Source organism: Oxyura jamaicensis, chromosome 3 (assembly GCF_011077185.1).
Source record: "Oxyura jamaicensis isolate SHBP4307 breed ruddy duck chromosome 3, BPBGC_Ojam_1.0, whole genome shotgun sequence".
In the NCBI taxonomy this organism is placed as follows: domain Eukaryota; kingdom Metazoa; phylum Chordata; class Aves; order Anseriformes; family Anatidae; genus Oxyura; species Oxyura jamaicensis.
This window is the reverse complement of record NC_048895.1, coordinates 118,436,161-118,463,576: the sequence shown is the minus strand read 5'-3', so window position 1 is coordinate 118,463,576 and position 27,416 is coordinate 118,436,161. Positions and strand designations below refer to the sequence as shown.

Here is a 27,416-nt window from a genome sequence, read left to right as displayed (position 1 = left end):
AAAGTTGGTTTGTTTCCGTTCCCAGGGTCTGAGGGCCCCCTGTTATCTAGGAACCTTGGGAGTGTGACCTTCTTTTAGTCCTCCTCTTTACTCCCTATCATAAATCTGTGCTGGCAGCTTTTAGTCCTCCTCCTTACTCCTCATCTGTGCATTCTCTCATGCTGTATTTGCACGTACATTTTGTGTTTTCCCAGCACAGCACAAGCACAGTACATCACAAATGTAACATTGTATTTTCCAAGCACAGCACATATTAAGCAATGAGTGTTGCCTACATGTTTATTCTTAATCAGTCGCTCTCTAATTTCTAATCCCATGTTTCACTAGCAATGGGTCCATGTGACAACACTTGAAAACAATGGTGTGTAATAGGGGCAGCCAGAGAGCACTGCCGCAAGAAAGGCATCTGTGTACCAGATTGCCTGTGCATTATGGGCATGTGTTAGAGGGTGGTGCAGACTGGGCACACATATGAATTTAGTATGTGCACATGTGTGAGAGCACCAGTGCAATGCAACACACATGCAAGACAGCCCAGGCCACACAGACATGCATGTGTTCACAGAAGAGCTGCCTGGTCTCTGGGGCACTGCCAGCAGTGCCAGGAGGGCAGGGTGAAGATGCTATGGAGAGGGTGCACCAGTGCCAGTTACCGGTGGGTGTCGTACTGGGGAGGGTTGACACTGGGTATTACTGGGGGGACAACGCAGGGAAGGCGGGAAGTGGTGATTACTAGGGGTAAGGCAAGAGGGGACGGCACTGGTGGTTGCTGGGGAACGACGCAGGCGGCGCCACTGGTGGTTATGAGGGGAGGCAGCACTAGCGGTTATGGGGATACTGCACGGGGACGCACGGCCGATTCGGGGGCGGCGCCGGCGGTTTCGGGTTACGGCTCGGGGCGGCGCCGGCGGTCGCTGCGGTGCCGCTCGGGGGCGGGTGCGCTGGGCGGAGCCGGACCGGGGGAGGACCGGGCGGCCGTCCCGCCCCCCCGCGCTGCGGACGGGGCTCGGCCCTGCTCCGTCCCCCGGCGCAGGGACCCGGGCCGGTGCCAGGGCTGCTGCCCGGGCCAGGGCCGCAGTCCCGGGCTCTCCTGCGTCGTCCCCGCCGCCATGGCCCATTTCTCGGCGTACCTGAACCCCGTCCTCGTGCTCTTCAGCTGCGACCTCTGCTTGGTGCGAGCCAGTAAGTGCCGCCGGGACGCCCGGAAAGGCGGCGGGGAACGGGTCGGGCCGGGCCGGGCCGGGCTGCGCAGAATACCACTCGCTGCCGCGGTGCCCGCACGGTGCCGTCAGCGGCGGGCGGGGGCTGGCGCTCGCCCGTGCCGGGCGCCGTCCGGGGGGTGCCCCCCCCCCCCCTCCCCGGCCCCGGCCCCGGGGCCCGGCGCCCGCCCCCCCCCCCCCCCCCCCCCCCCCCCCCCCCTTCGGGACTTTCCCTGTCCTGCCCGGCACAGGGCGCGCGTTGTGGGGCGGCCCCGCATGGCCTTGGCCGCGGCCCGAGGGGCCTGGCCCGGGCGGCCCGTGGCCCCCGGGACAGCCCCGCTGGGGCTGCGCCCTGCCCTGGGGTGTTGTGGTCTCTAAGCCATCCGTGCCTTCAGTCGTGTTGCATCCCCGTGGGACCGGGATGAGATTGTGTGGCGGTGCTGCCCTCCCTTAACGTGACGCTAGGCTCTGCCATATCCCAGGCGCCTGGAGTTGCCGGCTGTGGCTTTGGCTTGTGAAGCCTGCCACTTCTGGGCTGGGCCGTCGGGGAACGCAGCCCCTCCTTGTTCCCCAGTAGAGGAGAGCGTCCATGTTTCCCATTTTTGCTGCTCACCAATGAGCTCTGGGTCCTGAGAGAATGAACGCGCAAGGGCAGGGATGCTCCAGTGCTGTACAATGGTCCATAAGCTGGTCTCTGATTGACAGACATCCTGGTGTTTCACATTGCAGCATGCCTTCATGCCTTGCTGACTTGCTTTCTCTAGGCTGGTGTTTGCTCAGAGACCGAGGTATGTCTGTACCCAAGGTATCTCTGTCCTTTCATCCCTTGACTCATCTGAATAACCTGTGTCAGTGGCAGCCTTCTGATATCTATTTGCCTCTTGTCACATTAGTGATGCAGTAAATTGCCAGTATCAGATGTTTTCTGATAACCTGCCATGGCAGAACTGGACTGCTTTATTCTGTACTTGGCCTTGTGTCCCTTGGCAGTCTCCTTGCACAATATGAACTATGTGGCCTGCTGGATTCGGGTAGAAATGCAGTCAGGGCTGTTTAAAAGGGAGCACTTATTTTTAGTTGTGAAGTCTGATGCTTACTTCCCTGCTGCACAGATAAGTTCGACAAACATCTTTGTGCCCTTGAGCAGCAGTCCCAAGGGCAGTGGCCCAGGTGCAGGTGAGTTCCTCCTCTCCAGAGTCCGAGCAAGATGGGAAAATGCCAGTGGGCCTGTGCCCCATCCCTGTGCAGAACCGCATCTGTCAATTCCACTCTTGCAGGGCATCTGTCCCACCCTTTCTCTGACCTACAGAGGCAAGCTGTGTGGCAGAGCTAGTCGAGTGCTCAGCTGTCCACAGGTCAGCCCTCACTGCTTCCCAGCCTCAATCTGCAGTGCTGCCAACTCAAGTGTACAGGAGCAATTCTTCCCACCTCTTCAGCAGGCCTGAAATGAATGCACTGCTGTACTGTCAGTAGAAAAGAGTGCACCTCGCCATAAGGTAGTGATTATTCTTTCTGTGGTGGTGCCAGATTCTGAATATGACTTTAATCAAAAGTGAAGCTGAATAACTTATAAATGATGCAGAATCATTAGCAATTAATGCATTGTGCAGGGCTTAACTGTGGCATGCTTTTTCCTAAAGAACCCAGCAGAGTGTTAGAGGATCTTGGCTTTACAGAAATGTTTTTAATAGTTGGTATCAGAATATATATATATTTTTGAGCCCTCATACTCACAGATCTTCATGGCAGCAGCTCTGGTATAAGACTGCTCTGACCTGAGCTGTAGAGCAGACAGGAGAACATAGGCTTCATGTGGGGATCACATGCAAACTTCCTGTGGTGCAGGCTGTCCTTTGGAGGTCTTGTCCTAATGACTTTCATTGAGTTATCTTTTATATCCTTGGGGTTAATCATTGTCCTCTATTTCCAGGGTGACTTTCTGTAGTTTCACCTTCTGAAACTTCTTGTCCTCTCTCTTTCTGCTAGATGTGCAAATCACACATGCTTATAATGTCTTCTCTACAGTTTGCTGAACTGTGAAATGACTAAGTGACATGGATTTTTCCAATGAGGAACTGCAGCCTAGACACCTTCAGATCTCATTGTCACACAGGTTCAGGTCCACTTGCCTGGAACCTGCACTCAGCGTGTTCACGATGCATGAGGTCTGAAGCACTGACTAGCCACATGCACTGTGGCTCTGCCATGCCTTTATGTCCTCTTGCCCTCCCCTGTCTCCCTTTTGGGCATATGGGAACTGGCTCTGGGAATTACAGCAGGGCATTCTGGCTTTGAGTGTATTCCATTTGCAGTTTGACACAAGGGTGGTATCCCCCCTGGGACACCCTGCTGCTACCAGTAAGAGAAAGTCCCAACAAAGGGCCTGTTTAAGCTCTGTCTAGGTAGAACTTCATAGAATCACAGAATCTCCTGAGCTGGAAGGTACCCAGAAGGATCATTGAGTCCAACTCCTGGATCTACACAAGACTGAGTAATAATTAAACCATATGTCTGAGAGCTTCCAAATGCTTCTTGAACTTCAACAGGTTTGGCGCCATGGCCACTTCCCTGGGGGATCTGTTCCAGTGCCCAACCACCCTCTCATTGAACCTTTTCCTGATCTGTACCTCCCTTGACACAGCTTCATGCTGTTCTATCAGTGGTCACTAGAAAGAAGAGATCAGCATCTGTCCCTCCACTCCCCCTCGTGAGCCTTGCTGGCTGGCAGGGTGCTGTCTGCAACTTAGCTGTTAGTTGTACACCTGCACAGTGGTCATGGCTGGACCAGAAAATAGAGCCCATCTGTGGTGAGCTCAGCCCTTGTGTACTCAGGATACACATGGCTCCGTCAGTGGGCTATGTATGTCTCAGGACTGCAGCTCTATTCAGCCTGTTTTGCTTTTGGCTCCTGGGAGACCAGAGTGTGCAAAGACATGGCTCAGAGACTCCCTCTCACAGGGTGGAGTGAACAGGATTCCCACTGACAAAACTCTAAGGAGACATGCTTTCATGGGATAAAGGATATTCAAGGGAGTCTTTAAAGCCTTTCCTGTTTGTCAGCCTCCTGTTCTGATGAGAAGACAGAATGCTATGATGTCCTGATGTCCTCATTTGCGTTGTCTCCTGTGATTATACCTCCTGGTAATGCAGCAGGCTTCTGCTAGGAAGAACTGCTAGTGTGACTGTCCTGTCTGTCTTAGTTGTCCTTGACAGACCATAATACTGCATCTTTCAGAGTGGTAATCACAATTTTCCTGGTTAGATCTGCCCAGGAGCCAGATATATTCAAATGTGAATGAATGCATTTCAGTGGTTGACCTGCAAAAAATGAACTTTCCTAGTTACTCCTACGTTTTTTGTTGGTGTTGTTATGGTGGTCTTTTTCTCCTGTTTCCAAGTCCCCCCCTAGGGCTCTTTTTTTTTAACCTGTGTAGGTAATAGCATTGAACCTGTATTACACAAGCAGCTTGTAGAAGGACGCTGTCTTGTTTACAGGGAGTGAAGACACAGGTACCGCAGCTTCAGTGTCTGTCTTACACACTCATGTATTTAATTTCTAGACAGAATTTGTCTATGTGTACAAGTCTGCCTACCTTTGTAGGATTCTGCCATGTTCTTCTTAGTGCTATGAAATGGCAAAATAGTAATGGTGCAGCCCGTGGGTCAATCAGACCAGCTTTCCAAAGAACAGCAATAGTTAAGTGTTGTTATCGGCTTTACAGCTGATGGCATTGCACTGCTGGGGAAGTTAGCTCTGCCCTCTGTGCTGGGCTCTCCTCCCCAGCTTAGAGCAGGGAGTAATGCCAGGCAGATGAGATGGCCAGATTGAGTTCCATAGTGTGTTTATTCCAAGCTGTCCCATTTTTCTGTCACAGTTGATATATAAATACTGTGTCTGTGCTGCTTCCTACGCAGTTCTGGATGGTGTGCCAGGCATTTGTGATGTGCACATCCACAGAGCAGCCCCGGAGCTTGGAGAAACCTCATTTCACTATCACAGTCTTGGTTCAAGAATTGCATTAATGTTACATTTGTTTGAACTCTTAACCCTACAAAAACATGAGACTTAACTGCCAAGTCTGTGTCTGGGCTGAGCAGCAGCATGTTGTGTCAAGCAGCCCTGCTTTTTGCTGCTGCTGAAGCTGAATGCAGTAAGCTTTCCAACAGATGAAAATCTGAGCACCAGTGTCCTGCTCAGCCCTGAAGGTACCTCAGATCTGCAAGCAGCTGCCCTCATGAAAAGCTGATGTGAATGCCATTGTCCCCTCTGATGGCAGGGTGTCTGCAGTGCTCTGCAACAGTATACAAAGACCTTTCTTTTCATTTAATTTTGATCTGCGGGATCTGGTTAAATTGCTATAACAGTCTCTTAAACTATTCTGTAATAATTTTTTGCTCAGGACTTTATGCATTTCCCGTCATGATGTCTGCAAGGTGGAAGGAGCCTACCAGAGTCCCTTCATGTCCTGTGCTGGGTCTGGCAGCACAGGCATGTGGTCAGCACTGCTAATCTCTTTTACATGGAACATGTAATACAAACAATGGGCTGTGTCTGACACTGCAAGCAAGCCCTTTAGAGAAGAGCCAGTCAGATGCCTCATGAGCTTGTCCTCTTTTCCCACTGTAGTGCAGTGCAGAGGGTGGGGTGAGCAATAAGCACATTTCTCACCATCAGCCAGGTAGAGAGGAGACCTGGACAGTGAGCAATGACTGGCAGCCAGTAGGTGCCATAGCGGAGTAGCTGCACAGGAGTGGCTCTGTGCTGCACCCCCTGTGCAGTGGGCAGCTGCTCACTAGCCCAGGGAGCACTGTGCAGTGTATGTATTGTGGGACTCAGTCTTGTTGACCTAACATGACCCTTCTCTCCTGGGGAAAGATTCAGGGGAGGAACTGCTCCCTGTAGACCTGGTCAGCATGCTGCAATGGGAAGCTGTTGAAGAAGACCCCCATGGTGGTGTGCAGGGGTAGGTGCCTTTTCTGAGAGATCTTCTTTTGCCTCTTTCATGTGCTTTGCCTTGGTCCCTCCCTGGCTCACCCAGACAGGCCACCATCCCCTGTCAATGTGACTGTGACACAGCTGAAGGCGAACTCTGCCACAGTCTCCTGGGATGTTCCAGAAGGAGATGTGGTCATCGGCTACGCCATCCTACAGCAGGTATCCAGGCTTTGTTCCCAGTAGTCTGGGGACTATTACCAGCATGCTTCTGTCAGCCCTTTTGCTGCAGTTTGGAGTTCCTCTGGCACATGCCTGAGGACACCTCCACTGTTCAGCAACTTTTGCTGAGGTTCCCTGTCTAAGCCATCTATGCTGGGGGTGGTGGGGAGGGGCACAGCAGACTATGGGCTGCATTGTGGAGCGGCTATCCCTCCAGTGGCGTCTCTGCAATTTCTTTGGATGTGGACAGTGCTCCAGCCATGAGATAACCCTTCCTTGCTTACCTTGCTCCACCTCCACAGCCCCAGGTAGTGGTGAGTTCTCCAGGGAGGCACTTGGCTCTTTGGCCATGCGGGGATGCTGTGTAGCAAGGTGCTAGCCAGTGTGGCCCATCCCAGGGGTGTATGATTGGAAGAAAGGAGCAAGGGCACTGTGCCCAACACAGCCTTGCAGATGGGGGCCTGTGTGTGGTGCAGCTGGGAACAGCCTCCTGGGGATGACAACTCTTCACTCTGGCAGAGGCAAGATGGACAGATGCAGCGCTTCATCCGGGAGGTGAACACCACCAACCGGGCCTGCGTGCTGTGGGACTTGGCAGAAGATGCTGATTACATCATCCAGGTGCAGAGCATTGGCCTGTATGGGGAAAGTCAGGCCAGTAAGCGTGTCCACTTCCGGACCCTGAAGGAGACTGACCGCCTCCCCTCCAACAGCTCCAACCAAGGTGAGGCAGCTCCTTACAGTTTGCCCAAGTGCCACTGGTGGGGGCAGACCTGGAGGTCTCCACAGCACACAGGCAGGGATTCAGCAACCAGTGAGCGAAATTCTGACCTGGGTAGCCAGCTGCCTGGGATGCACGGGGTCATACAGGCTGCTGTTGTGTTCACCATGACCAGGGTGAAAGCCCAAAGAAAGCTTTATAGCCCTCCTGTCCTAGATCTTGGCAACCTGTTCAGCTAAGCAAGCTAGAACATCCAAGCTGCTGCCCATAGGAAGTAAATATTGAATTGTCTCTCAGATCTACAAGCCTGCAAGCTACCAAAGGACAAATAAGAGAACCCCATAGTCTCCTTTCCTCTTCATACCCATGTTGTGCCTTTTGCCTTGGGATTGCCTAAATGTTGGCCATTAATCTAAGAGAGATGATGCACAGGGTGGGTCCATCAGGCCTGGACTCTCTCCAGCACTAGCCATGAGTGGGTAACAGGGCAAGCAGATGAAATACTTTCCTCAGGACTTTTGTTTTCAGCTCAGGGCCTTCCTAAGCAGCCCTGGTCCCTACATAGAGAGTAACCTTAGTGGGCTTCTTTCACATGCATTGTGTAGTCCCTTTTTGAATCCACACAAGCTTTTAGACTCCCTGACTGTATTTGGCAGCAAGAATGGTTTGTCTGACCCAGGAAAGCCACAGGTTGCATGTCTTCTCCCCAGTCAAGATGTCATCCCTTGCCTGTTTGTTAGGGGGACGTGGGCCTCTTTCTGTTGCTCCTTCTCAGATCCTTGATTGTTGCTGGTCCTGAGGTAGGGTCTGGTAGGAGGGTTACTGCTGCTTGCTGCCTGGGTGCTCTTCTCCACAGGTGACATCACCATGGAAGGTCTGGACAAAGACAGGCAACTGCAGACAGGCGAAATTATCATCATCGTGGCTGTGCTTCTCATGTGGGCAGGTGAGTGCTGCAAGCAATGTTCTGGCAGGCTGTAACAGGCATAGTCTAGGGTGTGCAGAGAGGATGGGGATCGGAGAGTGCAGAGGAATATTGGCAATGATCCCGGCATCCTCCTTCTTAACAAGTCCATTGAGCCTCTGTAGGAGCTTGAGCCAGTGAGGTGAAAGAAGGAACAGCCACTGCTGACCAATGATGGCCTGAAGCATGTGGGCTGGCTAGCCTGCCTGCTGTCCTGGAAGAGCAGATGATGTGGGACCCAAGCAATACAGAATTATGGTGTGGGAGCATCACAGTTGACATTAACTATTGTGTATCTTGGGCCTTATCTATCTTGTTTGATATTGTTGTGATAATATTGCTCCACTGGCTGGTAGCAGCTGTGCCTCAGTCTACTAAAACTGTAACATTTGTGAGTTATTTCTGTACAGCAACCAATTAAAACCAGTGCCCCAGGAAACAGCAGGCTGCCCTGGGAGCAAGAAAGCCTCGGATAAAACAGGAGGCTCCTGACACATTACACAGAGATGTTGTGAATGGGAAATCATTTGTCCCCCACCCTCTTCCCAGTGAAGATTTTCAAGTGGCATCTTGCAGGAATCTCTCATCGTCCTGGCCTTGAATACTCTTCTAGTGCACTGGAATAAAATACAAGATGGCTGCTGCTAACTGCACACCTCATGCAGATTGTTGTATCAGAGTACCAACAGTGAGAAATCAGATCCAGGTGGCTGTGATAACACTCTGTAGTTTGAATGGGTCCAACACATGTAATGACTACAATTCAAAGCATTGCTCCAAAGTCCTGTGTTGATGGTCCTAAGATGTGGGGCATGCCATGCACAAGGTGCTGTAGAACCCCGACAGAGTGATCCACAGTTTGCAGGGCAAGAAAAAGCCAACGGCTGGCTTTTGTAAGGACTGCAAACATCAGGCCAGTATCTTCAGTGCCTTGCTGAAGGCACTCAGCACACTCAGTTGCTCACTGACCTAAGGGGCTGTCCCTCTCAGAGTGCCTCAACATCTGTCTTTGGCCACAGAGCACTGAGCCATGCTTATGGCTGAGCACTGAACACCTCAACTACCTCATGTGTGCCCTGATAGCTTCAGCTGCATCTTTGCCTTGTCCGCCCAAGGAGATTGGCCTGGCCACATTTGCTGAGTTTTCTGGAATAGCAGTCCAAGCTGGAACAGGTGGAGGTTATGGGTGACCAGCACCCTGGGATGCCTTGGTCCTAACTGCTCCCCAAGCTGTAATGTCATGGGGAGGGAGGGCAGAGGGCAGCCAATGTGAGGGAGTCTTTCATCTCTCCTCTTTCTGCAGCGGTGATCGCCCTCTTCTGCAGACAGTATGACATCATCAAGGACAATGATTCCAACAACAACAAGGAGAAGACAAAGCCATCCTCAGAGCACAGCACGCCAGAGAGACCAACTGGAGGGCTGCTGCGGAGTAAGGTGAATGGGGAGGGCTGGCATTTGACATCTGCTGTGTCTTAGTGCCTGTACAGGTTCTCACTCTCTCCAGAAATAGAAAGACCCCAGCTCATGCTCTTACCCTAAAAACCGAGGACTGCATTGAGCCTCTATGGGACAGTCTGTATGCCCCATGGGTGACTGCAGGAGAAACACCAGTAGAGATGGCAGGATACATCAGTTGGGATGGCTCCCATATTGCAGGATGTTATCTGTCCTCTTGCTGTAACAGCCAATGCCTTGTCCCATCACCATGTCACTCTGAAGCTACATCTCTTCTGCATCCTATAGAGAGGTCCAGGTCCTGCCTGTTCAAACAAAAGGCAGCTGAACCAATTAGCTTTCTTAAGATTCCTACACTAGTCTCTCTCTGCTAGCTTCCAGCCTTCTCCAGGGCCTGCTCCAGGCCATCACCACACAGGTCATTCATGAAAAAGACTCCAGAGCTCCTTCCTCACTCTGATGGAGGTACTGTGCCAGGTTGTGGATGGGGATGGACCAGTACTTTCATGTGGCTGTTCCCTTAACACCCAACCCTTCTTTGTTACTCGACAAAGACTGATTTATAACCCTGATACTTGTGTTCTAATGGGACCTTGCATTAGGTTTTTCCCATGGGTCTCATTTGTATCCTCTGTCCATGGTGTGAACTCCATTCACCGTGGTGCCTACTGGCCCCTCTGCTTTTATATATCATTGGTTTCCAGGGGATGCCAGGGCAGAAACTTCCTGTTTGGACTTCAAGGGCCCAGTTTTCTCTCCTCCTTCAGGTTTGCCAGCTTCATGATTACTCCTTGCCAAAAATATCCTTCCTCTTGGATTCCTGCTCCAGACTCACCCTACTCATACAGGGCTTCAAAAGCAGGTGCATAAGCCCATTCTTGTTGTTTGCTAATTTCATCACCTGTACAGGGCTGAAGCACCTCACGGTGTCTTTTTGAATTCACTATATTCTTGAGATGCTTGCAAGTGATAACACTGCAATTTTATCCTCACAATCCTTAATTACAAATCTGGGAACAATGTATAGGAAAGAAAAAGCAGTGACATCATTATGCTCTGCATTTGCTTCCACTCCTGGCTTCAGGGTCCAGCTGCTGTAAAGTAGCAGACAATCACAGAATCACAGAATTGTAGGGGTTGGAAGGGACCCCAAGAAATCATCCAGTCCAACCCCACTGCCAGAGCAGGTTCCCTAGAGCAAGTTGTGCAGGTAGATCCTGTGATCCATTCTGTGGCCATTGCTCCTTGTCCTGTCCCCACAAACCACTGAGAAGACGTTGGCCAAATCCCTCTGTCTCCCACACTTCAGGTATTTATAAAACATTGATAAGATCCCCTCTCAGTCTTCTCAAGGCTGAACAGACCCAGGTCTCTCAGCCTTTCCTCACAGGGGAGATGCTCCAGGCCCCGTATCACCTTTGTGGCACTCCGCTGGACTCTTTCTAGGAGACCCCTGTCTTTTTTGTACTGGGGAGCCCAGAACTGGACACAGTACTCCAGGTGAGGCCTGACCAGGACAGAATAGAGGGGGAGGATCACCTCCCTTGACCTGCTGGCCATGCTCCTTTTTATGCACGCCAGGATCCCATTGCCGTTCTTGGCCACCAGGGCACACTGCTGGCTCATGGCCAACCTGTCGTCCACCAGGACCCCCAGGTCCTTCTCCACAGAGCTCCTCTCCGGCAGGTCATCCCCCAGTCTGTACTGATACATGTGGTTGGGTTGTTCCTTCCCAGGTGCAGGACTCTACACTTGCTCTTGTTAAACTTCATTTGGTTTATTCCTGCTCAGCTCTCCAGCCTGTCCAGGTCTCGCTGAATGGCAGCACAGCCTTCTGGCATGTCGACCACTGCTCCCAGCTTTGTATCATTGGTGTACTTGCTGAGGGTGAACACTATTCCCTCATCAAGGTCGTCGATGAAGATGTTGAACAGGACCAGACCCACCACCGACCCCTGGGGAACACTGCTAGTCACAGGTCTGCACAATAATGCAGCTCTTGATGTCCCTGTTACAAAGTATAGTCATGGGGACATTCACTTTCTTCCCCTTAATTCAATGGGAAAGGGCTGCACTACAAATCACATACAAGTATGACTCCATCCCTTCCTAGCGGTTTCTCTGAATGCACATACCTGCTGTGCTATTCAGTGAGCATAGTCCTTTCAGTGTAAAGGAAGGTGTCTGTTCATGCTTGCAACAGTTTTTGAAAAAAATCCACCTCACTACAGGTAGCCTTTAGTTCCCTTGTCACACTCCAGAGCTGTTGCAGGACATAACAGTGAGACAGCTTGACATAAGCTGGCCTTATCTGTTCCTCCACTTGTCATGCCATGCTTTGTGGATTCTCTGCCCATGGCAGGTGTCCTCCCAGGCCCTCATGTACCTTTTCGGCTCTGAGCCCTGTATCTACCTTCTCTCCAAGGGCTGCAGTTGTAGCATGGGGTGGTGGTTTAACAATGGGCTGCTAAGAACCTCCACACCATATTGGATTGGATGTACTGAAATTTACATGGCAAGGTTTTGGTAGTGTGGGTGACTTCTTGTGAGAAGTGTCCAGAAGCTGCCCCATGTTAGGTAAGAGCTAGTTCTAGCCAGCTCAAAATGGGACCTGCTGCTGGCCAAAGGTGAGACCAGGTAAATCTAATACACATGACTAGGAACCAGACAGACGTCACCAGACATCTGCAAGCCCTGGAGGCTGAAGAGTCTGAGGCTGGGTGCCTGGTTCTGCTGGGGCTACTAGGGCACAACAGTGATCAGAAAGGCTTCCTGGGGAGGCAAGTGTGGTGTGGCTGATGGGACTTAGTTGGAGTGAGGCAGCAGCTAATGCAGCTGAGCTACCTGAACCTTCTGCCAGGAGAGATTAATGCAAATAGGCGGGGCTTAAGGGTTAGTTCCATTGGTCTCCTTAGGGAGACACTGAAGGCAGGTCTCTGCTGCAGCACACCCACACAGCCCACATCAGACAGTTCAGCTGCAGGTGGCACCCCTCTTGCAGAAGAGGTGTGGTGGTCTCAGTGGCTGCCATGGGAGGGTGGGGGCTCTGCCATGGGAGGATGGGGGCTCTGCCATGGGGTCTGCATCTTAGGTTCTTAGCAAAGCAGAGCGTTAAAGCAGTTTTTTTCTCCCATAGAAGTCTCCCTCTGTCAATATAATTGAGGTATAAGTGCAGCACCAGCTCTGCGTCGGGGGTCCTGGGCATCCTGCCAGAGCCAATACAGGCCTTGGAAGAAGAGGCAGCACCAGGCACCCAGCCTGGAACTCTGCATGCGAAGATCTGCGTATCCGAACTTACGCTTTCCCAAGGGCACCTGTCCAGGGACATGCATGGAGCCGGCTCCCAGCTGTGCATGCAGTACACGGCCCTGCCCGTCCCGCATGCCAGGCCCCGCTTCCCTGCCACTGTGGAGTGCGGAGCTGAGCAACGGAGTGGGGGGCACACCATTACCCGAGGGGGGGCAAGCCTGGGGGAGCAGAGGGGCTGGTGTCCCCTCCTGCTCACAGCCCTGAGGAGAGGCAGCACCCCTGTGCTTTGGCTTGGCCAATGGCCTGGGTGCAGCCAGGTGACACCAGACTCCTGCCCAGGAGACATCCTGGGGCAGACCTTGCTCTCAGCCACTGTGTCAGCCTGGGGGTGGGGGTGCAGGAGCTACTGCCCTTTTGGCCCCAAGACTTAGGAGAGGGGGCAGTGCAGGTGGCCTCAGTGCTCCCAGGGAAGTCATAGAGAGGTGGCAGCAGGGTTTGGGAAGTCATGGAGAGGTGGCGGGAGGGTCCATCTGTGGGGCTGGGCACACTTAGTACAGCTGACAAGGGGATCCCTGATGGAGGACAGGCTTCACTGCACCCCATCACTGCAGTGCATGAAGCCTCAAATGAGAGCATGAGGAGCTAGTGCTGCCACAGTGTCTGGTTGGGCTTCAGAATGTGCAGCTAGGGCAGAGTGCCAGTTGGCACAATCCTGTGGGGTGCAGTGAGCCTCACAAAGCTATGGGAACAGGCAGGGCCAGTGCACGGCTGTGGCTTTGCCATTTCCCTAGTAGGGCTCACTGTTAGCAATGCCGTGTGTGCTCCGTGGATAACATGGAGAGCCCTAGCCTGGTCTCAGCTGTTTTGGCAGGCTGCATGCTGCAGACCTCATCACCACTCTGGGGACAACTTTAGCTCCAACAGTGTCACATCCTGCTCCTGGCTTCTGTCCTGAAAGTGTGTGGTCACTGCTGATATTCCTTCTTCTGGAGCTAGCCCCATGGCCTGCACCAGACTGGCTGGTGCCACACACACCTGTTGGGAAGGTTTGGCCATGAATACCCACAGCTGGTAGACCTCTCATTCAACTGAAGATGGTGTGAGTTGTTAACCATCTTAGGGCTGGTTAACAGATAGTATCTGGATTGTTTGTTTCCTGGTGCCTGCAAGCAGAAGTCTGTTACTGGGTATCTACATTACTTTGTGTCCAAGGCTGAGGCCTGGCCCAGCTATGCCCTCTTGCCAGAGGCAGGGGAAACAGTGACATGATGAGCCACACTGCCACAGGGGTAGCTGATGCCCTGGCTGCTGCAGTTCCCTCCATGCTCTGTTCTGTGGCTGGTCACTGAGCTGGAGTGCTGGCTCTGCAGCCCTGGACTCAAGCATCACAGGATCCAGCGTCTTCCAGGAATAAACCTTCCAGCAAAGCACTTTCAGGACTCTTCCTTCCAGGTGCTGATCAGCTGCTGCTGCAGGAGTAGACTGGGAAGGGACAGGGTAAGCAACTTCCTGTGGCAGGGTCTTTTCAATAAAAGCATCCTGGCTCAAAGGTTGCAGCATTGTCCCTGCAGCATTTCAGGTCTGTGCATGTATGTGTGTGCGTGCATGTGCATAAATGTAGCATTACCTGCACTTATGTATGTGGCCTTTAGGAGACCGGTTCTTGTCAGCTGCATACAGGGGTTATCACATGTTCTGCAGCAGGTCCTCTAAGGTCATCTTGCACTTCTCTCTGGCCTTTGAGGGAGTGCCAGTGTTGCAGGCTGGCTCTTGTCATGCTTCTGGACAAGTTGCAGGTAGGTGCAGGGCAGTTACAGATTTTCTGACTGAGGATGGCACCACAGCTACTTTCTCTTCACAAACAAAATGGGCTGCAGAATGCAGGCATCCTGGAAGCAGGGCCAGGAAAAGGAAGATGATGCCAGATCCCAGCTACAGGCTACTGGCAGGAGAGGACTGTGCTGCTCCCCAGGCAGGCAGGCAGGCGAGGAGAGGTATATCTGAAGAGCAAAAGCACCATGGTAGTGGGGGCTAAGTGCTGCTGTGCTGGACAAGCCATACTGCTTTGCCAGCTACATTTTCATAGAGAAGTACATTTTAAAAAAAAAGTACATTAGGAAAGTGCAAGTGTTTTCAAAATCTCTGATGCCCTGGAAAATGTTTATGCAATTCTGGAGGCTCAGAATGGACACACAACTACTAACTTGAGTTCTTTAAACAGATGAGGTGCACAAAAAGAAACAAAACAGCATGACCACAGCAGAGTCAAGGAGGTGGGGGAATCCCCACCCCAAAAAACAAACAAACAGCTACCAGACAGCAGGGTAGAGCCCACTGCCCTCCCAGGTGGCAGGAGATGGTGAAGAATAGTTATTCACAGGGTGAGCAGAGGGTCACTCAAACAATCAGCATGTGCTAGCATTAGCTGCAGCACTCCACTGCAGGATTGTGTAGATGCCAAGCAAAGGTTCAGCAAAGGTTCAGCACAGGGCAGGAAGCCACTTCAAGGGCTGTTAAATCCACAATACCAACATGTCAGCCATCCCTCGGTGCTGAAAGATAAGGACCTGACAACAACCCACTCACCCTAATGACCCCAATAATGGCTACAAAGTACCCCCTAGCCTCAGCTGTGGGAAGAAAGTCTCATGTGGCATGAGACTAGGAGTCAAACATACAAGACTGGAAGTGGAAAAAAAAAGTGTGCGTGGACTCAGTCCTCCCCAATGCACCACTACAAACCTTCCCCACAGCACCTGCTTAAAGCATATGCTGGGAAAACAGCTCCTCCACCCCAGGCTGCAGGCAGTAAGTCCCTGCTCAGTCTGCCAGTGTTACCAGCCTTAGAAGGGGACATGCACTGCGATGTGACAGCAGCCCAGCAGCAAGGTCCTCACCTGGGAAGCAGCTGCAAACCTGGTGCTTGCCAGAGAAACCAGGCATCCTGCTGGCTACAGCCTCCCCTGCTCTATCTGGGGAAGGAAACCAAGTGTGTGACTTGCCCATTTCTCCAGACCATAGACAAGTGTGCAGCAGGGCAAGGGCACCCCGAAACAGAGCAAGCACAGAGGTGAGAGAGGTTGAGACCTGCTAGCACACATGGGGCTTGTATCCTCCCTGGCTTCAGGCAGGATCAGCTGTCAGCTCCTGTTGTGCAGATGACATTCACTGGTGCCCAAGATGCTCCAGTCCAGCACAGCCTGGACCAGATTCTTCCCAGATAGCAAGGTTAAGGCCACCCCAGGCCCTTGCAGCCCTTGGCACAGGGGAGATGGCTTCCTCAGGGCCAGCAGCTAAGAAAATGGGAGACCCAGTACAGCTGCAGGCTCCCTGACAGACAGCACAGGTCCTTGCCACCAGACAGGAAGCCTCACTGTAGGTAGCATAGGGGACACGGTACTTCATGTGGTTGCATCCAGCACTCAAACCCAAATGACAACAGATTAAAAAAAAAAAAAAAACACCTCAGTTTATTTCCCTACAAATGCAGAGCTTTCCTTTAAAAGCCAGCTAATTTCACTCACAGGATGGTGTAGGGCTGAACCGCAGGGAAGAGCTCTTCTGGCCAAGAGCTATAACTCCCTGAGGATCATATACAAATTCAATTTGCTGAGTAAGACCCCCCCCCTCACACAGACACAGCAGGCTGCTCAGCCTCAACTGGTCCCCAGTTGCCACTATGAGGAGCAGTCGGATACACAGCTCTGGGTGCATTGCAGGCCCAACAGCCTTAAAGGGGAATAAGGAGCAACTGCAGTTCAAGGCGGTTCATGCAGGTGAACAGCACAACAAGGAGTGGGTGTTGCAGTCTGTGCACCGCATGGCAATTGTGTCAGTAGCCCCTGCACTTGGGGACAGTGCAGGGAGCAGGGGCAGGCATTGGCTTGCCTGGGTGCAGGCACAGGGTGAATCCTGAGTGGTTGGTCCATTGCTGCAGTGACTTGGCTTAGCCCAGGGTAGCCTCGGGGCCATCAGTCCCAGGGCCAGCTGTGGGAGGGACTCCAGCCCCTCCCAGCCCCTTCCAGCAGCCTGGGGGTTGCCCCAGGCAGGGACAGCTCAGCAGTAGCTGCGCAGTAGGCAAGTTCGGTCTGGGCACAAGAGGTGTCAACTCTGAAAAGCAAGAAGGAGGGAGACCTGGTCCACGAGGTTTGCAGTTGGGAACCCAGCCAGGGAGGGGAAGCAGACTTACCCAGGTGAATTGTCATCCCCCTCCCTCTGCAGAGGACGTGCTGGGGGATGTGGCAAAGCAACACAGAGGGAGGAAGCTTACCTGCTGGGCTGTGGACACCCCTCCCCAGCTCCTCCATGTAGCTTTGGAAGAGAACAGAACACCCATCACCGCCAAGCACCTGCTGAGAGACCCATGCTCATGACCTTCAGCAGAATAGGCATGGCATGGAACAGCAGTTACCAGGTACTCAGACTGCAGAAAGCTCTAGGCTCCTTGCTACAAAACCCTTTTCCCAGGCTAAACCACCCTGAGACTGCACAGCTGTATCTCCTTCCTATCAAGAATCCCCCCCCAGACAACAGGTGGCAGTATCACAAGAACACATAAAGAGCTTCAGCCTGCACACGTGCTGTTTCCAAGATGATACCTACTCAGCACAGTTCCAGCCTGACACTACTGCCAGACCCATCAGGCACTGGTTTGACAGGGGTATGAGAACAGCTGTAAATGGAAAGGCTGATCAAACCCACCACCACAGGCACCTCTACAAAAGACCATTGGGTTAATCCCCTGCCTATGTACCATCAGCTACTCCCAAGCTCAGTCCCAGGCCCTAGTCCACAGAGTCCACATAACCAGGCCTCCATCTTGGCCCAAGCCCCAGGGAAATCAGTGGAAGGAGAGACAATTCTGAGTCTCACCTGAGAAGCATGTCTGAATAGGCTGGCCTCAGCAAAGTGGCACAAATAGAACAAAAGACATGTCTGGGTACATCCTGAGGGTATGCATCTAATTCCCACTGTAAGAGCTGTACTGCCAGATCTGCCCCTCCACAGCTCAGCCCCCTGTACATTCAACATCTCAGCTGACAGAGGCAGAGAAAGCAGCAGAAAACACCCCTTGCTCCCATGCAGATCTCCTATAAGCTCCCACAGTGCTCACAGCTTCAGCAGCTCCCCTTGCATGGGGCACAGAGAAAGAAATAAGACAGGGTTCATCAGTGTGCTCCCTGTGCAGTAGCAGCAGCTCACCACCTACCCAGATAAAGTTTCATCAAGGTTTTCATCTTCCTCCTCCTCTTCCTCCTCCTTGTAAACAAAGAAACAAACAGGTCTCTACCAGGAACCAGGCTGGGCTGCCCAGAGCCTGTTCTGGAGCAGCAGGACTGTCCCCAGAACCTTCATAAGACACAGTCACCCACCAGGCATGACATGGATAAGATGTGCCTAGAAGCAGTAGGGGGGGAAATGGTGCCTGCAGTGCTGGGCTGCTGAAATCTTTGGGGCTCATACACACAGCCACACAAGGGGAGAGACAAACCAAGGTTCTTCTCACATTCCCCCAGCCAGCAGAGCACCAAACACAGGGTGTGAGTTGGGAATGAACCACCGAACTAATACAGCTGCAGCACACAGCTCACCTTTACCCAGAGACAAGAGCAGGGTTAGCACATCTCCCAGCCGGAGGGCCAGGAGCAGGCTACAAGCAAGGATGACTGCAACCACTGCCAGGCTGTGCCAATGCTGGAAGCATGAGGTAAAGGAGCAAGCATCCAGAGGCTCCTGGACAAGGCCACAAGGAGAGAGACTTACAACACTGGGAATGCTTTGGCTGGCTCTGAACATGTAGTGGGTGCTGCGCAGATGAGCAGGGCTGAGCCTTATCCCAGACTGGCAAGATAATGACCAGACAAAGGCTCCTCATCTCCTTGAGAGAGGTTGTGTCACCCCAAGCTATAGCACCAAGAGTTCAGAGCAGGTTACAGCTCCCTGTTTGAAAGGGCCAGCAAAGCAGGGCTGAGGGTTGCTGCAGTGCTGGGCCTGACAGGGGAGTTGCTGGAGCAGAGATCAGCTGAGGTTCCTGCCTTGTGAGCCAGACAGAGCACAGAGTGCCCCTTGTCATGTCAGGCCCCCATGTGCAAGGGAGGCTGTGCAGATAACAACAGGGTCCTGAAAGGCCAAGAGGAGGGAGCTGTGTAAGGGTTACTCTTTTTCTTGCCCTAATGCAAGACATGCCTGGGCACAGGCCAGATTTGCACATACTGTACCCCAAATTGGTGTCTGAAGGGAGGGCTCCCCGGGGGGTCTGGCTCACTTGCTCTGCCGGGTTCACTGTGCTCCAAGACACATGGAGGGTGAAGGGGCTGTTCCTGCCTAGAGCCTGGGACAGGGCAAAAGCAGCAGAGTTAGTGCCTGGAACCCAAAGAAGGCCTAGCAGGGAATGCACAGGCAGGACTGTGGACAAGGGACAGATAACCCTGCTGTGCTTAGGGAACAAAGAAAAGTGGGGGATCACAACTCAAGGTAATTCCCACAGGGTCCTAAGATGTGCTATAGCTCAGCAATGCAGAGGAGTTCAGCATGGATAGCAGGGATGCCCCCAGCCAGAGATAGGGCAGGCTCCCCACACGGGACAGTGGCAGAGAGCACAACAGCAGGTACAATGATCTCCCTGGTTGGTGCATTTCACCAGCCAGGCAGCGAGCCATCTCTCTTCTACAAAGCCCAAGACAGGGTCCCACACTGAAGACCCCAAGTGTCTGAGTGAATGTGTCTGAGGGAAGTGTCTGAGGGAAGTGTCTGAGAAATTCCTTCCTACCTGCATTTGCTGCTTCCCAGAGATCCAATGCCATCTGGAAGGCCTGGGCCACAGTTAGAGTCACAGCCTGGGCCTGTGCATAAGAAACAGGGAGAATGTCTACTTGTCTCTGCCCTCAAAGACAACACTGCTGCCCAAGATCTGAGAGCCTCAAGCACTCCCTCGCTGCTTTTCCCTATGGAGCACACATGTGGAAGGCCAGAGTTCAATGCTTTGTGGGCCAGCCATTCACAAGAGGAGATCCCAGAGGAACTGGGACTGAAGAACTTTCTATTGCTCACCACCCACCTCTGCAGAATGTGAGGAAACATGCATTCCCTGTCTCTGTTTCCAGCTAAGGTGCACAGAGATAAGGGTCTCCTCCCTCTGAAGGGGAAGAAGAAAGGGCCTTGCTCCTGCCCTTACCTCAAAGAACCAAGAGCAGAAGAGAAGTGCTTACAATCTTCTTCTTGGGTGAGAGGAATGCATGGCACTCCAGTGCCCCGCTATCCTGGCTCTGCGCAACATAAGCAAAGATTTTGTTCTGCAGCTTGTCTGTTGTGCAGTAGGAGATCCTGTGGACAGAGAGTAGCTGCTCAGAGTAACAGGGGATCACTGCACAAGTCTTCTGCTCTTCTCCCAGAACACCAACAAGCATTGCTGACAGCCTGAGACTTTCACCTGCCCTGGATAGCAGGCAGCCCAGCACCCCAGCAAGGATCAAAGGCTGCCTGGCACCTTAGAACTCATAAGAAATCACTGCATCCACAGTTATTCCCCTCTTGTGTTGCCCCAGTGTGCTCTTTGGTCCTCTGGTGCCCAATTCAAGTTGAGGTGCAAACTCAAACACTGATCACCTCCAAAAACACAACTGGAGGCCAGGCAGTGTCTGTGTTAGCACATCAGCTCCTGTGCTAAGACCCAAAGTTTGCACCAATCATTTGTCCTGACCCTGCTTCACATCTTGCCACTAGCCTTCAGTCATCCTCTCCTCACACACAGCACCCACTGACACCCAGTCCAGCTAAAGCACAACAGGCAGCAGTTAAAAATAAAAATAAATAATAAGAAGAAAAATCAGCTCTCCCAGAAACTGCCTTTAGCCAACCCAAGTGAGCTGCAGGCCAAGGCACCCTTATTCCACTGCAGCCAGAAGGGCAGTCCTCTAGTCCTGTGTCAACAAAGAAAAGTAGACATGCAATCCTGCCCTTGCAGTGGTGGCTTTCCAGCCATCAACCCTGATCTGACATCCTGTTGAACGCAGGATGCAGAAGAGACAAGCATGGCCTGCTGAAAAGGCCAGACAGACTGACCCAGAACACAAAGCAACCCAGGCCCCTGCCTGCATTTAGACCCAAGCAGTGCTGTGAGGTGCAGCAGGGAGAGGGAGCTGGTCTCAGGGAGCCAAAAGAAGACCTAAGGCACACAGTATTACTAAAAGAAGGCCCAGCCCACCCTAGCTCCTCAGGATCCCATCAGTCTCTTGCTTGCTGCTAGGGAACACCCAGGCCCTCCTACACACTATGCCCACCTGTAGATGGAGATGTTCTCAACAATCTCCTTTGTGTCCGCGTCTTGCAGCGAGATGCCCCTCGGAGACACTGTCAGAATCACCTTCTGGAACTTGCGAGCTCCCACCTGTGCCTGGCAGTGGGGAAACACCAGACACCTCTGCAAACCCAGTGAGGGCCCTCACCCCACCTTGCTGAGTCCCCCAGCCTCTGTACAGAAAGCCACCCACTTGGACCCTTGCTATAAAGGCAAGATCCTGCCTTAGGGGTAAGAAAGGAAGAGACTGGAGATCAGGCACAATCCTGTGCAGAACACCCCTGGAGTCCCTTCATGCTATTGCCATGCACATGGGATAGGACAGATCCCACCTCCCCCAGCCCTCACCCTCCTCTCCATGCAGGAAGGGGCACAGCCCTGCTGTGTTCCCAGCATGGAAGCAGGTAATGGCAGCTGTCCTGCAGGAAGACAGCTTCCCCCACAGCACAGAGATGGGGGACAGACGGCCTCTTGCACACCACCCTCCCTTGGGAACAGTGCAGTCCCTAGCTGGAGTTCAGGGCCGAGACATGGATGCCCTTTTTTTTTTTGGGGGGGGGGGGGGGGGGGGGGGGGGGGGGGGGCAGGGGGGGATGGGGGGAGCGGGGCTGGCATCCAAATGGGCTCTTCTCTACCCCAGCACAGCAGGGCCCAGGGCTGTCTCTCACCGTGGCAATGATCCGGCGGATGGCAGCAGCTGCCATGTCTTCTCCTTTGGGTTTCTCTACCAGTGTCATGCCCAGATACTTCAGTGTGAAGCACATTCCCTCAAGCAGCGGCTCCTGCATATCAGCCCAGCTCTCAGGAAGCTCTGTAAAAAAAAAAAAAAAAAAAAAGACTCAGCAGCAGAAGCCATGTGCCAGCAGCCACATGGCTAGTCCCAGCAGAGCCACCCCACCTCACTGCGGCTTCAGTGCTCTCAGCAGCAGTGCTTCTACCTGCACTCACCAGGGTACTCCCCTGGCTCTGTGACATTATTGGAATAAGAACAGAATGAAAAGAGGGTTCACCCCAGAAGCTTTTCGTCCCCATTCCTGGAGGTACAAGCTCTGCCAGCAAAATAGTAAGCTCCTGCATATCTGCATAGGGCCTCAGATGCTGCACAGTGTTCAATGCTATCTGCCAAAACCTATTGTTCACAGGTCTCTCTCACTACGAGCAGCGTGTGCTCTGTACTGTATTCATCTCATCATCTAGGCTGCATGCACACCTCAGGAACAGCAGCATTTGCTGCCCCACTTAGTCAGATCAAAATCCCCAAGTAGTCCCAGCATAATCAAAGCCAAGCCTCTGGTAGCTATTATCTACAGCAGCAGGCTGCCAGGAGAGGGTTAGTTTGTCCAGCACTCACAGTTGAAGCAGAGCTGGTTGGGAAACAATCACCCTATAAAGGCTCTGTGTTAAGGAGGAGCTTAGACTGGCATTTCAAGGGTGCAAACCAGCTTCCCAAAAACATGTTTTATGGATGAAGTCCAATGCACAGAGGGAAGAGATCTCCCATGTGCATTACTGTGGAGGTCACAGAATGGAAGGGGCACTGATCTCTATTTCCTGTGTTCTCTCTTTTGAAACCCTATTGCTGCAGTCAGAAATAAATAAAATAAAAAATAATAATTTAAAAATACTCTGACAGGTCCATGTCTTTCTTATGCTGGGAGCCTCAGAGATGAACACAGAATTGCAGGTGGGGTCTCATGAGAGTGGAGTAGAGGGGGAGAATCGCTTCCCTCGACTTCCCTAGGTTCCCTCTAGACAGTCCTAAGCATGTCCAGTTTCCTTCAGAAACCAGTCTGTTTCACCAGACAGGTAGTAGAAGGAGCCCTGACCCCACAGTCAGTCCTGATAACACTATTACTGGTAGAAGACACACAAAACAAGCAAGCACTGTTTTCAAGCTCTGATCCCACAAGACAAAGCTATTGGTCTTCAACAGAAAGTTCACTCTCAAAGTGAGAGTCAAAGGCAAATGCTGCATTTACCAGGCTAGTACCATACACAAAAGAATGCTTCTCTCATACCAAGTACTTCCTGGTGATGTTTTCAAAGAGAGCAGAAGCAGTACACATTTACCTCCTCAAATCCTAAACAGCACAACGATGGTAAGAGAGGAGGTAAGAAGGACTAAGATGCAGGGAGCCACAGACTCCATCTTGTTCTCAGGGATTCATCCCACAGAGGAGGGAGGGAACAGCACCAGAGAAGTTATGTGCACCATTAGAAAGACTGGATTTGAATGCTTCCCTGGGAATTGTATCTACTGTTCACACTAAGATAATACTTTTCAGGTTATTTTTCATCTCTTTCCTGGGATTAGCTCCCAGAAGATTGCTGACATGCTTGAAAAAGCTCTGACTCATAATTGGAATAACCTGAGCCCACAGGGAAATCAAGAGACCTTATTTTTGCAGCACTCCTAAAACTACCAGGGAACACACTTCAATACAATGCAAGTGTCAGGGATCTCGCTCTCCCCTGGGTAAAAAACACTGTCTCACTCCAAGCTTTGAGAACAGCTCAAACGTGCTAGAGGCTGCCACAGCAAGCACTGCTGCCCCAGTAAAGCATCAGGGTAGCTCTGAAGGAGGAAGCCCATGCTCTGCCCTCCTGCTGGGCCTGTGGGGTCAACCTACACAGGACCAGCGGGCAGTCACCCCACCACGAGCTACGTGCAGACCTGTCACACTCACTGCATTTCTACACCTGCACAGGACCAGATGCAGCGGTTCAGGAAGACCAAATCTCACATAGGCAGGAAACGGTGCCTGCAGATGGGGCACACCATGCCCCGGCAGCACCGGCGCCACTGTCTGGGACAGCCACCCGAGGCCTTTCAACCCACCGGCATGCACGATCTCAACGACAACGCGGGGCAGGAGCCTGCCCGACGGGGACAGCGCTGCCAGGCCCGTGCGAGCAGCCCACAGCGCCGCCGGCCCGGCCCGGCCCGGCCCGCCCCGCCTGCAGCCCCACAGCCCCCGCGAACCCCCCACGATCACAAACTGGCTCCCCTGCCTCCGCCCCTCCCGGCGGGCTGCAGCGTCCCGGGCCCGGCTGGACCGAGAACAGCGCTCCCTGCCCCCCGCCCGTGCACCGGCACCGAGGAGGGCCCGGGTCCACGCGCCGCAGCCGAGCCCGATGCCCGGGCCCCGCCCGCTCCCAGTACCCGTCGTCCGCACTCACTGCGCCGCCGGCAGAGCCCCAAGCCGTGCCGGGCGAGGCGCGGACTTCGGAGTACGGCGCGCCCCGCCGCCCGCAGCGCCTCCATGGCGGTGCCGTGGCCGAGCCCTGCCGGTACCGAGACGGCGGGAGCCGGGCGGGGCGGGGCGGTAGGGGCGGGGCGCCGTCCGGCGCCGGGCTCGGCGCGTTGACGTCAGCAGCAGCAGAGGCACTGGGGTTGCCGGGGCAACAAGGGGGGGTTGGGGGGAGGGCCGGCGGTGCGGCGGCGCCGTCCCGTCCCGTCCCGTCCCGTCCCGATCCCGATCCCGATCCCGATCCCGTCCCCGTCCCCGTCCCCGTCCCCGTCCCCGTCCCCATCCCGTCCTGATCCCGTTCTCGGCGCGATGCAGCTGCGGCACGTGCGGACGCTACTAGCCCCGCAGGTCGGGCCGGGTTGGGCCGGGAGGGGGCTGGGGGAGGGGGGGGGTCGGGGTGCGGCGGCGCCTGAGGCTGTTTGTGTCCCGCAGGACGGGACTGCGCGGGTGACCTGCATGGCCTGGTCGGCCAACAGCGGCCGCTTCGCCGTGTGCACCGCAGACCGGGTGGTGCTGCTGTACGATGAGCATGGCGAGCGGCGCGACAAGTTCTCCACCAAGCCCGCCGACGCCAAGGTGAGGGCCCCGGGCTGCTGCCAGCAGGGCCTGCCGCAGCTGGGATGCGGTCGTGGGCTGGGGGCTGGTTGGTGCACGTGCGGCCGGGGCGTGCCAGCCTTCCCCCGTGGTTCAGGCTGCCTTCCTGTCCACAGTATGGGAGGAAGAGCTACGTGGTCAAAGGCATGGCATTCTCCCCGGACTCCACCAAAATCGCCATTGGCCAAACGGACAACATTGTCTATGTCTACAGGATCGGAGAGGAGTGGTGAGTCCGGTGGTGGAGTGACCAGTGCTGCACCCGTGAGAAGGGAGCGGTGCTCTCCCTCCTTTCCATGTAGTACACTTTCTGGGTGCTGGTGTGGGTGTACATCCAGGCCTGGTCCTCAGTGTAGTGCGTACTGTGGTGTACATTGTCTAACCTGCAATTAGTCACTCAGATAGCAACAGATAGGGTTTCCTTGAACAGTCTTTGTGGAACCCAGTGGGAGCATGTGCCAACTTCTGTGAGGCTATGGCTGCAAAATGAAAGCGCTGTTTCACAGATGTGGAACTGAGGCACATGGCTGCATCACTTCAGCGTCATTTGCTTGTATCTGTTGTTTCTAAGCTGCTCAGAAAGGCATGTCACCAAAACTTCAGAAGCTCAGATAATCCCCATATTTTCCAATAGCCTTAGTCTTGCAAAATGTAGAATCTTTTATCTTTTTTTTTTTTTTTTTTAATTTTCTGCCTCAAGTTGGCTTGTGGTAGACCACCAGCATATAAAACTTAACTCACCTGTGTTTGACAATATTAAAATGAACTGAATACAAACAGTAGGATATCCAGAATGGGCAGTTTTACCAGGTTCACCAATAGTCATGTTTGTCTGCTTTTGTCTGCGTTTTTTGCAGGGGTGACAAGAAGGTGATATGCAACAAGTTCATCCAAATGGTGAGACTTAGACTCCCGTTTAATTCCATTTTCTGAACTAGCTGTAGGATAAAAATAATTGTATGTCACTTTGTGCATACTCAGAGGCGTACTCATAGGAGGGCCATCCACCATCTCTGAACACTCAGTGCTGGCTGCAGAAGGGGGACAAATATAATTCTATTACTCTGACAGTAAGGGTATCAGATACCCAGTGAGGATATCAGTAGTCTCACTGGAGAGTCCTTTCATTGTTTATTGCTTGCTGCTTGAGTATGCTGGCAATGACTAGTGCTGCTTCCTGTCCCTCTGGCTCTCCTTTGCTGCAGCACCTGTCTAGCAGCCTGATGGGAGGCTGCTTGCCTCTTGCAAGGCTTAGATGTTGCACACAGCATGTGTACAGTTTTTGTATTTTCATTTAGTTGTTCATTTCTATTTTCTCTCATTTATCCTATGCCTTTTTTACCATTTCAATTATAATGAATCTTTTATTTTTCTAATGCTATCTATGTGGTTTCTTATCATTCTTTCCTTGATGGGGTAGATTCTCCACTGTAGCTGAATATTTATATTTACAATTTTTTGGTATATTCAGTCAATATGGGAGATCATCTATTTGGCCCTTTCCCTCACCTGCAATTTGCAAAACCTGCTGGGCACTCTTGTGCGTTCTGTGAATACAGTGACACTGTTCTGCTCTGCTGACAGACAAGGCATCCTGCTAGAGGGTCAGGATGAGTATCTGCAAGTTTGACTTCCTTATACTAGTAGCTGAGCTTGTTACCACTTTGTAAGGCTTGTTTCTAAGTTTCATCTAGGCTGCTTGTGACTGTTAGACTGAAAATAATGGTTTGGCAGATAATGAGGGAAATAAGTGGATGTCTGGGAAACAGGAAGAATAAAAGGTGCATCTTGGTGATTGGTTGGACGTGTAAGTTATGAGCAGCTTAGGCATCCAGGGACATTTTGGTATTTGATAGCTGTGTTTTCTGACATGAATGGTAAGAGTGGGGAAGAGTAGGTGAGATGAATAAATGAGAGTATATATGTATCTAAAGCAGGCTCAGATTCTTAAAATGGAGCAGATACGCCTATGAAGCTGGTGCTAGTGGCATAATGCCAAACACTGAAAAATTTTAATTTAAATGTAAAATGGCTTCATTAACTCTTTTGGCTCTCTCCTACAGTTAGGTTTCATGCTCAGCTTTATTCATCCTGACCCCCACACCTCCGATTTTAAAAATCTCTTTGATATGGATTTAATGAATCTGTTTCTGCCTGACCTATTTGGTAGCATTGGATAACCATCTTGCTTGTAAATGAAAATATATAAATAAGCACTACTTGTGATTCAGCAAATGAAGACCCAAAGTACAGATATTCTCATAGCTGTTATGAAATTAGCAGAGTAAAATTATTTTTCTGATTTATATTTGTTGTTGCAAAAAAGTATTTTAAAATAGCTGTGATTTTATACATTCGTAAATAACATCTGGAAAACCACACACGATCAAAGAGCAGTCCCCTCAGAAGAGCACCTATACTGAACAACAGCAGGTATAGATTTGATGCCTTGCTTAAGCTCTTCTCAGCCTCTTACTCTACCCTAGCTCACTGTTACCTAGTTCAAGTTTCAGTATGGAGGGCCTTAAT

General features: G+C 52.4%; 3 protein-coding genes across 28 annotated transcripts in view; 2 read left to right on the top strand and 1 right to left on the bottom strand.

Moving 5' to 3' along the window:
* Nucleotides 1-942: 942 nt before the first annotated feature.
* Nucleotides 943-14,295, top strand: FNDC4 (fibronectin type III domain containing 4). 3 transcript variants are annotated; one of them, XM_035321566.1, is made up of 6 exons: nucleotides 943-1,182; nucleotides 6,239-6,354; nucleotides 6,874-7,078; nucleotides 7,932-8,021; nucleotides 9,343-9,476; nucleotides 11,289-11,348. In XM_035321566.1, exons 1-6 carry the CDS (start codon nucleotides 1,110-1,112, stop codon nucleotides 11,313-11,315), a joined length of 645 nt encoding a protein of 214 aa, XP_035177457.1. In that variant the 5' UTR covers nucleotides 943-1,109; the 3' UTR covers nucleotides 11,316-11,348. The 3 variants fall into 3 exon arrangements, with proteins under 3 accessions (XP_035177457.1, XP_035177459.1, XP_035177458.1); XM_035321568.1 differs by lacking the exon at nucleotides 11,289-11,348 and adding an exon at nucleotides 12,634-14,295 and having other exon boundaries at nucleotides 944-1,182; XM_035321567.1 differs by lacking the exon at nucleotides 11,289-11,348 and adding an exon at nucleotides 12,634-14,295 and having other exon boundaries at nucleotides 958-1,182; nucleotides 6,831-7,078.
* LOC118164185 (low density lipoprotein receptor adapter protein 1-like) lies at nucleotides 13,684-24,355 on the bottom strand. Of its 19 annotated transcripts, none has more exons than XR_004749360.1 (11): nucleotides 24,223-24,355; nucleotides 21,711-21,853; nucleotides 21,026-21,138; nucleotides 19,955-20,069; nucleotides 19,516-19,588; nucleotides 19,012-19,077; nucleotides 18,738-18,866; nucleotides 18,510-18,650; nucleotides 17,956-18,005; nucleotides 17,017-17,120; nucleotides 16,793-16,856 (listed from the first exon to the last, which is right to left on the bottom strand). XR_004749360.1 is itself a non-coding variant. In XM_035321553.1 (10 exons), coding segments are annotated over exons 1-9 (867 nt in total). In that variant the 5' UTR covers nucleotides 24,308-24,355; the 3' UTR covers nucleotides 17,017-17,098; nucleotides 17,956-18,003. The 19 variants fall into 19 exon arrangements, 15 of the variants coding, with proteins under 15 accessions (XP_035177448.1, XP_035177454.1, XP_035177441.1 ...); XR_004749361.1 differs by having other exon boundaries at nucleotides 16,841-16,856; nucleotides 17,017-17,057; XM_035321553.1 differs by lacking the exon at nucleotides 16,793-16,856 and having other exon boundaries at nucleotides 17,017-17,098.
* A 67-nt stretch (nucleotides 24,356-24,422) lies between these two features.
* Nucleotides 24,423-27,416, top strand: part of IFT172 (intraflagellar transport 172) — a 43,632-nt gene continuing 40,638 nt past the window's right edge. For 4 of the 6 annotated variants that reach the window (XM_035321534.1, XM_035321533.1, XM_035321532.1 and 1 more), the window contains exons 1-5: nucleotides 24,423-24,541; nucleotides 24,588-24,641; nucleotides 24,726-24,869; nucleotides 25,004-25,116; nucleotides 25,745-25,784. In XM_035321534.1, coding sequence (XP_035177425.1) covers nucleotides 24,603-24,641; nucleotides 24,726-24,869; nucleotides 25,004-25,116; nucleotides 25,745-25,784 — 336 coding nt within the window. In that variant the 5' untranslated portion in view covers nucleotides 24,423-24,541; nucleotides 24,588-24,602. Of the gene's footprint in view, nucleotides 24,550-24,584; nucleotides 24,642-24,725; nucleotides 24,870-25,003; nucleotides 25,117-25,744; nucleotides 25,785-27,416 lie in introns of all 6 variants that reach the window. The other 2 variants (XM_035321531.1, XM_035321529.1) reach the window with 2 other exon arrangements.